Here is a 15,449-nt window from a genome sequence, read left to right as displayed (position 1 = left end):
ACTGAAAAGTTTGTTAATTAAGTGCAGTTTGTTGAGTGGATAAAATCTTTCCCACATGGATCTATGGGGAAAACGATAAATGTGAGTTTTGTGTGCACGTCAATATGAAACTCATGGTTTATAAAATCCTTGTGGCTTGGACCAGAATGAAGAATCAATCAGAAAATTAAGGCAAAGAACTGGTGCGAAAAGGAAACTTCTAGTTTCCCCCAACCCAAGCTTAATAGGTCCTTTTGGCAAATTCCACTTCCAGTCAGATTATGGAGCCCATAAAGGAGTAGAAAGTAGAATGTGAAGCTAATTAAGAAAATTCATCAACTTCACAGGTCATACTAGTCCTCAAACAAAGGTGCCCTGTGATTTTCTAATTTCTTACTTGACCATTTTTTCCCCAGGCCTGGCCCTGTTTGCCTCCAATTATGTGTAAGGTACCTGAGATGACAATGCCACACAACAGTGAAGCTTATTGGCTACACAAATGATCCACTTTGAACATCCAAACAACACCCAAACTCTTCTCTGCAAGCATATTAGAGGGAACAAGATCACCCTACCCTTTTAAAAAGTAGTTTGATAAGAAAATGCCATTATTAATGAAATCAGGAGAAAAAGTAGGCACTATGCTTTTCTTTTCTATTTTGGCCCATGCTGCCCTTGATTTATCTCTGAGATATAATTACCTCAGAATATATATCTATATCTATCTATCTATCTATCTATCTATCTATCTATAGAGAGAGAGCATGTATATCTCAATCAACAGAGAATTTATTTTTTCTGGTTGTATATAATATTTAATCTGCAATAAATAAATTCTCATCACTGATCTGTTATATATCAGTCTCCCTTTAATATAAAAATAAATATTTAATATACAATTTACAACAAAGCCAAGGTAGATTCTTATTTTAATTTTTAGGTGTGACAGTGTATAATTAAAATACAGGGTCTGACACAATATAACACTCCATTTTGATTACAAAATCATCAGCATGTAACTACATAACAGTATCACAGTCAAGCACATTATATATTTTAGGTGAAATGTTCAAATTAAAACTATAAATTATTTCTATCAATATTTTAAAATATATTTTATTGATTATGCTATTACAGTTGTCCCAATTTTTCTCCCCTTTCTCCCCCTCTGCCCTCCGTCCCCCCACACTCAAGCATTTCCTCCCCACTTAGTTCATGTCCATGGGTGGTACATAGAAGTTCCTTGGCTTCTCCATTTCCCATACTATTCTTAACCTCCCCCTGTCTATTTTATGTCTACCTATTATGCTTCTTATTCCCTCTACCTTTTCCCCCAATTATCCCTCCTCCCCCTCCCCAGGATAACCCTCCATGTGATCTCTATTTCTGTGATTCTGTTCCTGCTCTAGTTGTTTGCTTTTTAGGTTCAGTTGTTGATACTTGTGAGTTTGTTGTCATTTTACTGTTCATAATTTTTTATAATCTTTTTTTTTCTCAGATAAGCCCCTCTAACATTTCATATGATAAGAACTTGGTGACCTGGCTGGTGTAGCTCAGTGGATTGAGCACGGGCCTGCGAACCAGAGTATCGCGGTTCGATTCCCAGTCAGGGCACATTCCTGGGTTGCAGGCCAGATCCCCAGTAGGGGACACAGGAGAGGCAACCACACATTGATATTTCTCTCCCACTCTTTCTCCTTCCCATCCCCTCTCTCTAAAAATAAATAAATAAATAAAATATTAAAAAAAAAAAAAAAAAGAACTTGGTGATAATGAACTCCCTTAACTTGACCTTATCTGGGAAGCACTTTATCTGCCCTTCCATTCTAAATGATAGCTTTGCTGGACAGAGTAATTTTGGATGTGGGTCCTTGCCTTTCATGATTTTGAATACTTCTTTCCAGCCCCATCTTCAAGCTGCAAGGTTTCTTTGGAGAAATCAGCTCATAGTCCTATGGGGACTCCTTTGTAGGTAACTGTCTCCTTTTCTCTTGCTGCTTTTAAGATTCTCTACTTATCTTTAAGCTTGGGCAATGTAATTATGATGTGCCTTGGTGTGTGCTTCCTTGGGTCTAACTTCTTTGGGACTCTCTGAGCTTCCTTGACTTCCTGGAAGTCTGTTTCCTTCACCAGATTGGGGGAGTTCTCCTGTATTATTTTTTCAAGTGAGTTTTCAATTTCTTGCTCTTCCTGTTCTCCTTCTGGCACCCCTATGATTCAGATGTTGGAATGTTTAAAATTGTCCCAGAGGTTCCTAAGCCTCTACTTACTTTTTGAATTCTTGTTTCTTCAACTGTTCTGGTTGAATGTTTATTTCTTCCTTTTGTTTCAAATTATTGATTTGAGTCCCAGTTTCCTTCCCTTCACAGTTGGTTCCCTGCCTATTTTTATTTCGTTTTGCATAGCCTTCACTTTTTCCTCCATTTTTGCAACCATAACTCAACCATTTCTGTGAACATCCTGATTACTAGTGTTTTGAACTCTGCATCTGATAGGTTGGCTATATCTTCATTACTTAGTTCTATTTTTGGAGCTTTAATCTGTTGTTTCATAAGGGCCATATTACAGTGATCCCTCACCTATCTCAGGAGTTATGTTCCAAAGACCCCTGTGATAGGTGACAATCCTCAAAGTAGCAGCGTTATATTTATTTTATTATTTATATATATTTTAAGGCTTTATAAATCCTTCCCACACTCTTATAAACCTTTCCCACACTCTTATAAACACTTCATATGCTCTTAAACACTTTCTATACTCTTAAATCTACATATTTCAACAATATATAAAATTCTATGTGGGTACTCACCAGTGAAGTATAGTCATGCCTTGCTATATCGCAGTTCACTTATTGTGGCTTCACTGTATCGTGTTTTAAAACTGAGATACAGTGAAGCCGCAATTAGGGAACCATGATATAGTGAGGGACGACAGTATTTTGTCTTGTCACAGCTGTTCTGTTGTAAGGGGTGGAATCTTAGTTATTTACTAGGGCAGGGCAACCCAAGTCACTGCATTGTGGTGCTTGTGGGGGAGGGTTACAAGAGGGAACAATGCTACCTGTTCAGCTCTTGGCCAGCTCTTAGTAACTTCCCCTGTTACCCATAAGCAAATGGGGCCCATCCCATGCTTACTCCCAGGTAGGTGGGATTGTGTACAGTCTAGTACCCTGTGGATCTCTCCAACAAACTCTCTGGTGAGACCTGGAGTTTCTTCCACTGTCAAAACCCCCACAGGTCTTTACCACTAGAGGATTTGAGGCTTTATTTCCCCACACTGAAACCATGAATTGTGCAGTCTGTCTCGCTCCTCAGTTGCTCCTCCTGGTTTATCTGCATGCAAATGTGGGACTAGGTGGTCCACCAGGTGCTGCCTCACCCCCCCAGCTGCCTCCTTGCCTCCCCTCTGCTCTGTCCTGGCTGCCCATGTCCACCCCTCCTACCAGTGTGAATGAATGTTTCTTCTTTTAACTCCTTGGTTGTAGGACTTCCATACAATTTGATTTTCTGGCAGGTCTGGTTATTTTTTTATTTTTAAATTTGTTTTTGTCCTTCTTTTGGTTGTGCAAGGAGGCAAAGTACATTTACCTATGCCTATATTATTATACCCGCAATATTACCCTACCAACCTCACTCAAGCAGGTGTTACTTCTGCCAGACCCTGTATATGTTGCATTAGGTGAAAAATTTCCTAACTAGTAATATTCACAGTAAGCCAAAATAATATTAATTTCAGTAGAATTCTACCAGAAGAGTACTTATCAACTTGTCAATAACTTATCTCTATGAATGTTTTATGATCAACTTTCAAAATGTAATCTTCATGGGAGAAATGCTAGAATTATTTCTCAGGTGGTAAGAGATGATCATATCAGGAAGGGCTTTGAAGAATTATCATAATTAGTGCCTTGAACAAAGCAGGTACTTAATATTTACCTACTAAATTTAAACTGGATTCTTTTTAACACTAATCTCTTCAACTACTTGGGGTGATTATGAATTTTCCTTATTTAGTAGTAACAAATCATCACATAGTAAATAAAGAATCTGTTTATAAATATTCATTTAAAGAGATATTCTGAAGGAAATTAGCAAGTATCAAAGGAAAATAGAAATGAACAATGAAAATTTTATAAGTAAAATACAGAACACTTGGTATTTAAAAATTTAAAAGTAGAAGTCAATATTATCTATCTGTACATTTTTATTAAAGTTCCTTTTTCATTTTAAATGTCCTTTTCTCTAGTAACAATTGCTTTGACTGAAGCAAAAAAGCTAAAGTGCTAATCCATGCATTTCTGGCCTTTCAAATTTAATTGGGTGACAAATGATTGCATTATCTAGTTCTAATTGCTCAAAAGGCATGTGATAGATCAGTTGCACAACCAGAGACATTTTCTTACTCTGACATGGTTTCATTTGGTTTAATGACCACTTTTTCTGAAAGAGAAGAAAAAAGAGCCTCAGTATTTTGTCAATGGTGATGTTCATAACAGAAATTCCTCACTGGCAAATATTTAGGCACTTTTTGAATGACAGACAACATAATAAAGGATTTAATTGCTAAATCTTTCAACCACACTTATCCACCCCAGAAGACTATCTTCTGCATATTTAGGACAAAATGGTATTCAAACATAGTCTTTTTAAGTAATAAATAATTTACCCTTTGGATCAAATACTAGCAGTTTGCCATTCTGAATATATTTTTGTGCCTAAAACAGAAGCAGAAATAAAAGCCAGCATTATCATTATTATTTTCATGTGAGGTATTTGAAATAACTTACTCAGTCTTTATATAAACATTTCTGTTATCAAGATTAAAAGGTAATTTTATCTAAAAGTAATTATTCAGAAACTATATAAATTGATGGTAAGATAGAACTATAAGTGTCCTAAAAAGTTTATGTACTCTTACCTTTACAACATCTGTCTTTTCTAGATAATTTCTGCAAAAAACAAAAAATGTACTTCATAAGTCTTTAAACACTTATATGAATTTAGAACATAAAGTATAATGCAGAACTTGTTTTGTCAGTAGAGTATTAAGTATGTGCTTTGTTTTTGTATTTAATAGCATTATTTCCATCCTAACTGAAAAACCTCAATCTTTTGGATTATGAAATTAGGTGTAAAAGAAGTCTAGAGAAATTAACCCCTTCTCCCCATTTTACCTTGGAGTCTATGTAAAATTAACTATAGGAATGATTTTGCATGTTAGAAAGGTGATGTATGAGTTCCAGCCAAGATGGAAGTGTAGGCAGAAATGCTTCACTTCCTTGAACAACCAAAAGAAGGATAACAACCAAATAACAACCAGAACTGCCAGAAAATCAAACTGCATGGAACACCGACATCCAAGCAGACTGACAGCATCACAACACAGCAAAGAGGATTGCTCTGCTCTGGTGAATACCTAAGGCTTCACCCCTTACAACCTAACAGCTGTGCCAAAACAAAGAAATATGCCCCAAATGAAGAACAGGTCAAAACTCCAGAAAAACAACTAAGTGACGAGGAGCTAGCCAACCTATCAGACTTAGGAACCTATCAGGTTCCTAAGTTCCTTAGTTCCTATCAGGCTTAGGAACCTCTGGGACAATTTTAAACATTCCAACATCTGAATCATAGGGGTGCCAGAAGGAGAACAGGAAGAGCAAGAAATTGAAAACTCACTTGAAAAAATAATACAGGAGAACTCCCCCAATCTGGTGAAGGAAACAGACTTCCAGGAAGTCAAGGAAGCTCAGAGAGTCCCAAAGAAGTTAGACCCAAGGAAGCACACACCAAGGCACATCATAATTACATTGCCCAAGCTTAAAGATAAGTAGAGAATCTTAAAAGCAGCAAGAGAAAAGGAGACAGTTACCTACAAAGGAGTCCCCATAGGACTATGAGCTGATTTCTCCAAAGAAACCTTGCAGCTTGAAGATGGGGCTGGAAAGAAGTATTCAAAATCATGAAAGGCAAGGACCCACATCCAAAATTACTCTGTCCAGCAAAGCTATCATTTAGAATGGAAGGGCAGATAAAGTGCTTCCCAGATAAGGTCAAGTTAAGGGAGTTCATTATCACCAAGTTCTTATCATATGAAATGTTAGAGGGGCTTATCTGAGAAAAAAAAAGATTATAAAAAATTATGAACAGTAAAATGACAACAAACTCACAAGTATCAACAACTGAACCTAAAAAGCAAACAACTAGAGCAGGAACAGAATCACAGAAATAGAGATCACATGGAGGGTTATCCTGGGGAGGGGGAGGAGGGATAATTGGGGGAAAAGGTAGAGGGAATAAGAAGCATAATAGGTAGACATAAAATAGACAGGGGGGAGGTTAAGAATAGTATGGGAAATGGAGAAGCCAAGGAACTTCTATGTACCACCCATGGACATGAACTAAGTGGGGAGGAAATGCTTGAGTGTGGGGGGACGGAGGGCAGAGGGGGAGAAAGGGGAGAAAAATTGGGACAACTGTAATAGCATAATCAATAAAATATACTATTATTTAAAAAGAAAACCAAGTGATGTATTAAGTTAGCTTCTAATTCTATTACTATTTTGATTTTATATAACTCGGTCCCTAGATCTACATCCAAATCAATCAACAGCAGGGTAAGGAATCACTTTTCCTACTGTGCCGACCGTAACAATCATAAATTCAGTTTGGCTCATGTTTACCCCACCTTTTTTTTTCTCCCACTTCAACAAAACAAGATGTAAGCCAAAGTATATGATACATTCCAGATCATACATGTTATGAAAAATGCCTTTATAGAGTGCATATAAGCCAGAATAAGATACGGTATTTTTAATAAAATATTATTTCAACCAATATATTTAGAAATTAACCTCCAGACACATTTAAGAATATAATTCTTACTTTAAAAGTACCTTTATGTGTTTTTAATACCTATTAGTTAAATGTTTTCTCTGTGAACCTTTACTTTTCCTAAGCTACCCCCCGAGAGACTGATTTTCCTATAAATTAGCCTTTTATGTATTTGCCTAAATTTCATTCTAATTGTGAGGAGAAAAATCAGCTCATAAGGTTTTTAATGTATGAGAGAGGCCACGCTTAAACTTGCCATAGGTATGAATTTACTTGTCTCTACATTCTCAAGTAGACTTTTCAAATTATTATTAGTAATACATACCTAGGGATTTCTGGAAAACAATACTTAGGGCCAAATCTGTGGGCAATAAAAGAGAAGTTTCATTATTTTGTATTACGTTTTTCTCTTTTTAAATCCAGCTCCCTCACATTGATCTGCACTCCTGAATAAGCAGTAGAATGTCAACTTTTGCCTCAGGCTTTGTTTCTTGAGCAACCCTAACCAAGCCAGACATTATATATGTTATTATTATTATTTTATTTCAAAAAATATGTTTATTGATTTGAGAGAGAGAGGAAGATAGAAAGAGACACTGAGAGAACAGGCCAGAGAGAAACAGAAACATTGATGTGAGAGAGAAACTAGATTGGTTTTCTCCCATAAGTGCCCCGACTGGGGAATGGACCACAACCTGCGTTCGTGCTAACTGGTAATCACACCCCCAGTCCTTTGGTGTACAGGACGATGCTCCAACCAATTGAGCCACACCAGCATGGGCTGTATATTATTAACTTGATTATCCCTCTGAGAAATTCGCAGAGAGCTAAAGTCTATCAGAAAAGCAAGGCATCATTTTAGGAAAAAGTGTTGAAGACCAAACTCAAGAATAAATGATTTTACTCGTAAATCTCTAGCACAGTAGACAGAGCTCAGAAGCTAAAAACAATGCAAAAATGAACCAAATAAGGCCCTTAAAACAAAAAAATCGAGGATGACCTCTCTGGAGAAACACTTTCACTCCAGGGATTTCCACGATCCTGTGTGTTGACATAAGACCACCTGGGGAGGCATCTCTTTAGTTTTAGAGCCTTCCTCTCCTTGTTGGCTCTAGGATATTTATGGATTGCTAGTTCACCCTTTCCTGGAAGAAACATCAGTGCATATAATTTTTATTCCATTTTCACCTGGTAATAGGGCAGATCCTAGCCTTTGATGGAAACACAGGCCCTGCGAGGTCTTCTTACTTAAGATTGAATCCCTATGGGGCAGTGAAGAGTAACACTGAAGAGTTGGGACTCTTGAGTGACAGAAACTGGATTCATATCCGAGCAAGCATGGGTTAGTTACTTATTTTCTCTAGGCCTCAGCTCCTCCAACTGTAAAACAGGGATCGCAAAGGTGCCAACCTCATTGGATCATTATAAGGATTATATAGGATGATGTAGGTAAAGTGTTTAGCATAGTGCATGGCACATAGAAGGGACACTGTAGAAACTACCTGAAAAATTGGGAAGATGTTCTATGGGGCTGATTAAGATTGCGTAGGGAAAAAAGGGGGCTTTACTGTGATTGAGACAAGCAAATTAGCTTTGAAGACTTTTAATGAATTAGTTTAAAAATCACACAAGCCCAAAAGTAATGATACTTGTTTAGAAAGATTTTTCTAAACAAGAGTCCCAAACAAGATGGTGGCAAAGAAGACCACAACAAGACACAGCATAATTAAAATGCTGCAGGTTAAAGATAAAGAGAGAAACAAAAGTAGCAAAAGCAAAGTAGATAGTTACCCATAAGACCATTCGCTGATTTCTCAAAAGAAACTTTGCAGGCTAGATGGGACTGGCAAGAAGTATTCAAAGTAATGAAAGGCAAGGACCTACAACCTAGATAACTCTATCTAGCAAAGCTATTATTTAGAATTGAAGGGTAGGTAGTGTTTCCCAGATAAGGTAAAGCTAAAGGAATTTCATCATCACCAAGCCATTATTATATGAAATGTTAAAGGGATTTATTTAAGAAAAAGAAGACCAAAAACTATGAGTATTAAAGTGGCAATAAATTGACAACTATCAACAACTGAATTGAAAAAAGCAAACAGGCAGAACAGGAATAGAACCATAAATATGGAGATCATTGGAGGGTTATCAGTTGGGGGGGGGACAAAGGAAGATGGGGGGGAAGATGCAGGGATTAAGAAGTACAAATTACCTGGCTGGTATAGCTCAGTAGATTGAGTTCAGGCCTGCGAACCACACGATCACAGTTCAATTCCCAGTCAGGGCACATGCCTGGGTTGCAGGCCAGTTTCCTGCAGGCCAGTTCCCAGCAAGGGACTCACGAGAGGCAACCATACCTTGATATTTCTCCCTTTCTCTCCTTCCCTTCCCCTCTAGAGATAAATAATAAAAATAAAATCTTGAAAAAAAATCTTAAAAAAATTTTTTTAAAAAGTACAAATCAGTAATTACAGAACAGATGGGGGGATGTTAAGAATAGTACAGGAGATGGAGTAGCCAAAGAACTTATATGCATGACCCGTGGACATGAACTACGGAGGGGATTGTTGGAGGGAATGGTGGGTACTGGATAGAGGGGGCAAAAAGGGAAAAACTAGGACAACTATAATAGTATAATAAATAAAATGTATTTTTTTAAAAAGAATATGAGTCTAGAGTGGCCAATAGCCATGGTTCTAGCCTTTAAGGAAAAAAAGTGGCCTGAGAGTGAAGCGGAATATACAAAAGAATCAGGGATGAGAGATGATGAGATATGCGGGGGTGGGAGGAGGCAGAGACAGAAGAGACAGAGGATGTTTGAGTCCTTTTTTCCAGCTCAAGCTCTGCCTTTACGACAAGCCAATTAAATTCTCCTTTAGCTAAAACAAACTAGAGTTGATTTTTGACATTTCAAGACAAAAGAGACCTTGATCAATATGATTCCTACTCCTTAAAACCAAAAGAGGCTAAAGTACCTGATACCACGTAATAAGAACTACGTATCAGAATTAAGATAGTCTGAGGGGGCACAGAGTGAAAAGTGGTGAATTCTATCTGCTATAAGAAGAAAGATTGAATCAGGCTTCATGATGAAGCTGACATTTACTTAACCAAGTCAAGACCAACAGTCAATCAACGAACAGGGAAGAGAAGTCAGTCAATGTCTGTGTTAGAGAATGTCTGTATTAGAGAATGTCTGAGAAAGTCATAGAATGTCTGTATTAGACAATGGCAATAAGTGAAATCGGAATGTATGTGGAAGCAAACTTTAAAAGTCATTAATTACCAGGTGCTAAGGATTTTGGGCTTTAATCAGTAGGCGATGAAAAGCAAATCAAGCCTTTGAAATTTTGTGGAGAGTAAACCGGAGACAGAATGTAAGAGCTCCTTTCTCAAAGAAAGGTTTGAGAAAGGTTCTTGTCTTTTTAGCTATATTAGTGTAGAGTTTTGTTTTCAAGTTAAAAGGCACCATACTCCAGTTAGTTTAGGCCACAGATGGCAAACACAAGGCCCATGGGCCGAGTCCAGCCCTCCACCTTGTTTTATCTGGCAGCAGCACTGAACTCTCGATTAACAGTTAAGGAGTAGTTACATTTATACAGTCCTAAAATTACATGCAGCCCTTTGAAGGCAGCTGTGAGGCTGATGTGACCACCAGTGAAAATAAGTTTGACACCCCTGGTTTAGGCAAAAAAATTAAAAAATAAAGAAGGGTTGGCTCATAAAATTCCAGAGTTGAATACCCAAGCTGTGTGGAATTCAAGACACAGTGGATACAGCTGTGTTCAAGCGGGTTGGCACTTTCCCTTGTTCATTTCAGCTTCTCCTTGCTGGTGGGCGTCATTCTCTCTCACTGTAGGCGGGTTTTCTACACATGGTGCAAAACTCACAGCAATGCTTGAGTTATATGTGATGTAGTGCCAGCCTTTAAGGAAAAGGTGACTCTCAAAAATAAAAAACTCTAGTCTGGGGCCTAATTACTTTAGATAGGTGGGTTTTTTTGTTTTGTTTTTGTCTACAAAAACAGATAAACTCAAAACACCTTAAAAAACAATCTCTAGGATCTAGTGCACTTCATGTGATATAATCTGGTGCTCAATAAATATGTGCTGGACTTCCGCCAAGATGGAGGCATAGGTGGAAACACCTTGTGTCCCCGCCCAACCAAATCTAAAAACAACAGTTTTAACAACAATAAACGCAACTAAACCACACAGAAAATTGACAATACGGAGTCAGAAAACAATGAAATGCTCAGCTAAACTGGTAAGAGGGGCGAAGCCAGCAGAGGAGCGGGTTGGCCAAAAAGATCCCTGACCAGGGTGGTGCAACCGGGGTGGTGCGCAGGCAGCCAAAGGCGCGGATCCCAGGTGCGGACTAGCTACAGGCGGACACAGGGAAGAGGTGCGGCTGGCTGTCTGCGGTCGGTGGAGCATTTGCGCGCAGATAAACCAGTGAAGAGGCGAGCATTGAGACCCCACGGCGCAGGGCGGCGGGCTCACACATTTCCACTCAGATAAACAGGCAGGGGCGAGTGGTAGGACGGACTGGGAGAGCAGAGAGGACCGCCATTGTTCCCTCTCTGACCCCGCCCCCACATACAGCATCAGAAACAAGCCACCTGGGTGGCCCCGCCCTGATAAACAACTAAGGTTCCGCTCCTCATACGTAACAGGCACAAACAGATAAAAACTAAAAACATGGCTCAAGACCAACTCAGAGCCCCAGAGCTGATAAATCTAAGTGATGAAGAAATGGCCAAACTTTCAGATGCACGGTTCAAAACACTGGTGATCAGGATCCTCACAGAACTGGTTGATTTTAGTCACAAATTAGAGGAACATATGAAGGCTAAACTAATTGAAATGAATGGTAATGCACAGGAAACCAATAGTAATGGAAAGGAAACTGGGACTCAAATCAAGGGAGTAGACCAGAAGGAAGGAAAAAATGACCAAACAGAAAAGAATGAAGAAACAAGAATTGAAAAAAAGGAGGAGAGGCTTAGGAACCTCCAGGACATCTTTAAACGTTCCAACATCTGAATTATAGGGGTACCAGAAGGGGAAGAGGAGCAGCCATCAGTGGAAAACTTATTTGAACAAATAATAAAAGAGAACTTCCCCGTTCTGGCAAAGGAAATAGACTTCCAGGAAATCCAGGAAGCTCAGAGTCTCAAAGAAGTTGGACCCAAGAAGGAACACACCAAGGCACATCATCATTACATTCGCCAAGATTAAAATGAAGGAGTGAATCCTAGAAGCAGCAAGGGATAAGGGGACAGTCACCTACAAAGGACTTCCCATCAGACTGTCAGCTGATTTCTCAAAAGCAACCTTACAGGCAAGAAGGGGCTGGAAAGAGGTATTCCAAGTCATGAAAACCAAAGACCTACAACCAAGATTGCTCTATCCAGCAAAGTTTTCATTTAGAATGGAAGGACAGATAAAGTGCTTCTCAGATAAGACCAAATTCAAGGAGTTCATCATCACCAAGCCCTTATTATATGAAATGTTAAAGGGACTTACCTAAGAAAAAGAAGATAAAAAAAGATGAACAGTGAAAGGACAGCAAATTCACAGTTATCAACAACCACACCTAAAACAAAAGCAAATTAAGAGGACAGCTAGATCAGAAGTGAACCATAGAAATGAAGATCACGTAGAGGATTAGCAACAGGGGAGTGGGAGGAGGAGAAGGGGGGAGAAGGTACAGAAAATAAGTAGCACAGACAGTAGATAGAAAATAGATAGGGGGAGGGTAAGAATAGTAGAAGAAATACAGAATCTGAAGAACTTGAGACACATGTCCATGAACTAAAGGGGGGGGATGGTGGGAGAGGGGTGTGCAGGGTGGAAAGGAACGGAGGAGGGGAAATAGAACAAATGTAATGGCATAGTCAATAAAAAATTGCTAAAAAATAATAAAAAAATATGTGTTGAATGAATGGACTGGGAAGGAAAAAAAACAAGAAAGCAAAGGAAAAGACTGTATTAAACTAGAGCTTCACTGTCCAATATGGTAACCACTAGCCATAAGTGACTCTAGAACACTTGAAGTAAGTTCAATATGGACACTGGACAATAAAGGCTCAGTAGCAAAAAAAAGAATATACAATATTTTGTACCTTCCATTTTCTAAGTTCACTAACCAGCAGTTATTAGAGCCAAATAGGTTTTACTTGGATTCTACAAGTTTCAAATAGAAACTTTTATAACATGAATCACCAACATTTAAAATCAGATTTCACAAAATTCTTAAGTTATTTGTGTAATATTGGAAGACATTTTTTCCATCCCACTTATACGATTCTTTTATCCGTTTGTGCTGTTTGCTTTTATAAGCTAACCTGTATTCTAACAGGTGAAGAATGAATGAATTACTAATATCCAGCTACACACTCAGGCCCTACAACTGTGGTGAGGAGAGACGGAGTTGACTAAGCACCATCTCCATCAGAGAGGAAGAAAATGGGGCAACAGGAAGGGACATGGGGGCAATATTTCATTGCACAGTTAAATGTGTATAAGATGGCTTCAGTGATAATCTATTACGTACATTCTTATTTAAAAGTAGCCACATGTAAACTCTGTATATTTCCTTTACAACATAAGGTAGTGACCAGACTCTGAAGTCAGATTGCCTGTGTTCAAATCCCAGCAAATTGTGACCTTGGGCAAATTCCTTAACCTCTTTATGATTCACTTTCCTTAATTGTAAAATGAATATAAAAATACTTAATTGTAAAATGAATATAAAAGTATAAATGAATATAAAAATAGAGTTATTGTGAGGGTTAATATAAATAACTAATAAGCAATAGTAGCACCTGTCTTCTATTACAATTATAATTATTACAACTCCTCCTCTTCCTGTTAATATTATTATTATCTACAGCCTAGCAGGGAAAGTGCTGGAGGTAAACTCTGACTTAAGGAGACCAGATCTAAATGCACAATGAGATCGAATGGGGCACAGGAGAGGAAAAACATTGGAGGTTTAGCTCCAAGGTGGTAGTAGGAAGCTCTGGAATTCCAGAGTGGGGCAGTGGAATTTCTACAAAGGCATTGGAATTCAGCTCTGGTAAACTCTTAAAGAGCCGTGTTGTTGTTTTTCTGAGATTAAAAGAAAAAAATTTCAATTAGCAAAAAATTAAAATAAAAAAATTAACACTCATTTGGGGAACAGTGTATTTGGTTTTCAGGCAACAGAAACAAATAAAAAAACATTTTCAGTGTTTTTTTCAGATTTATTAAAAAAAAAAAAACTTCCAGGAGTCTCTTGGGGTAAGAACAATTCAGTTCACCTATGCCCCCTAGAAAGTCAAACGACAGGTTTATAATTATGCTATGAGTTAGTTTAAATGCTAATAAAGCAGGATAAAGTAGTCTCAAGTCCACACTATGACTTTAGAAATTCATATACATAAATTTGAATTTCTCAAGGCTGAAGACTGAACCTTACAAGTGATCCGTTGTCCAAGCCCCTCATTTTACGAAAGGATGAAAATAAAGCCTGCGGAGGTGAAATAATTTGTCCAAATTCCACTTAAATTTTTTATGGCTAAACAAGTCATGTCAAGCAGGAGAAAAAAGTTGAGTCCAACTTTTTGATGTCTGTGGGCCACTTTGTGAAATGTAATCACAAAAAATGTCAGTGTTAAGTAAATTTAAGATTCTGTGTTGGGCTGCATTCATAGCCATTTCGGGCGGCATTTGGCCCTGAGGCCCAGGATTGGACACCCCTGGTAGAGAGTTACAAAGTCTTAACTACAGCCAAAGAATATGCTCCTATTGGCCATTAAGCTGTTTCGAAAAGGAAAAAAAAGAAAGAGAAAAAGATAAGAAATGTTAAAGTGGAGGGAGTGGGACAAGGACCGACGGAAGTAGCAGAAACCCCCGGATGGAACGGAATGTAGCAATTTTCAATTGAGGGGGCGCAGAGAGGAGGACCTGGCACTTGGGAATCTGTAGGTAGGAGCATGTGGCGTGTCCAGCCCATCACAACTGCCCCGTTCACACACAAACTCACGTAGACACTAATATCCTTTCTCCATGCCCAACTACAGCCAGAAGAGGAAACCAAGTGTGAGGTGCACCTCCAGCCACGTGGATCCTACCTTCTCTTGCGCTGCCTCGGCAGCCGTGAGGCCCAAGAGCCCAAACCTGGAGGGTCCAGAGAAGTCTCCGGGTTCAGGCGCTGGGCCTGGGTGGTCCGAGGTGAGAGATGAGTCCGGCTTCACGCAGGGATGGGGAGAGGGAGACCCGAGTCGCCGCGGCCCCTTACCCGCTCGTGGCCTTCTCAAGCGGAGCATCTGAAAGGCACTTAGCGAAGGCCAGGCGTTTAGCTGGCGTTTCGGGCGGCTTTTCCAGGGAAAAGCGTCGCCATGGAGACGATACCGCTTCCTGCTGGAGCTCCGGGAGCCGCGGAGGTACGCGACGGAAGGGGCGGGGCTGAGGTGGAGCGACCTCGGGGAACTGAGGGGTGTGGAGGGGGCGGGCCGCGCCTGGACACTGGAGGGCGCGAGACGGAGGGGGCGGGGCGGGGAGAGCACTGGCCCGGGCTGAGGGGCTGGGCGAGAGTGGGGCCGGGGCGGAGTACGCTCGGAGAGTCTCAGAGGGTTCTGGACGCGAGACCTGG

At 39.4% G+C, this 15,449-nt stretch overlaps 1 protein-coding gene across 1 annotated transcript in view; it reads right to left on the bottom strand.

Moving 5' to 3' along the window:
* The window catches only part of ERICH2 (glutamate rich 2), a 37,228-nt gene extending 22,004 nt beyond the window's left edge, over window positions 1-15,224 (bottom strand). Inside the window, exons 1-3 of the mRNA XM_053665025.1 lie at window positions 14,929-15,224; window positions 4,897-4,927; window positions 4,382-4,418 (exon numbers count right to left, since the gene is read on the bottom strand). Of these exons, the coding sequence (XP_053521000.1) occupies window positions 4,382-4,418; window positions 4,897-4,927; window positions 14,929-15,123 (263 nt within the window). The 5' untranslated portion in view covers window positions 15,124-15,224. The remainder of the gene's footprint in view (window positions 1-4,381; window positions 4,419-4,896; window positions 4,928-14,928) is intronic.
* Window positions 15,225-15,449: the final 225 nt, after the last annotated feature.

This window comes from Artibeus jamaicensis, unplaced genomic scaffold (assembly GCF_021234435.1).
Source record: "Artibeus jamaicensis isolate MK-2021 breed Jamaican fruit bat unplaced genomic scaffold, CSHL_Jam_final contig_391, whole genome shotgun sequence".
NCBI classification, from domain to species: Eukaryota; Metazoa; Chordata; class Mammalia; order Chiroptera; family Phyllostomidae; genus Artibeus; species Artibeus jamaicensis.
Note: the sequence above shows the minus strand (reverse complement) of the source record. Positions and strands in the feature narration are given on the sequence as shown.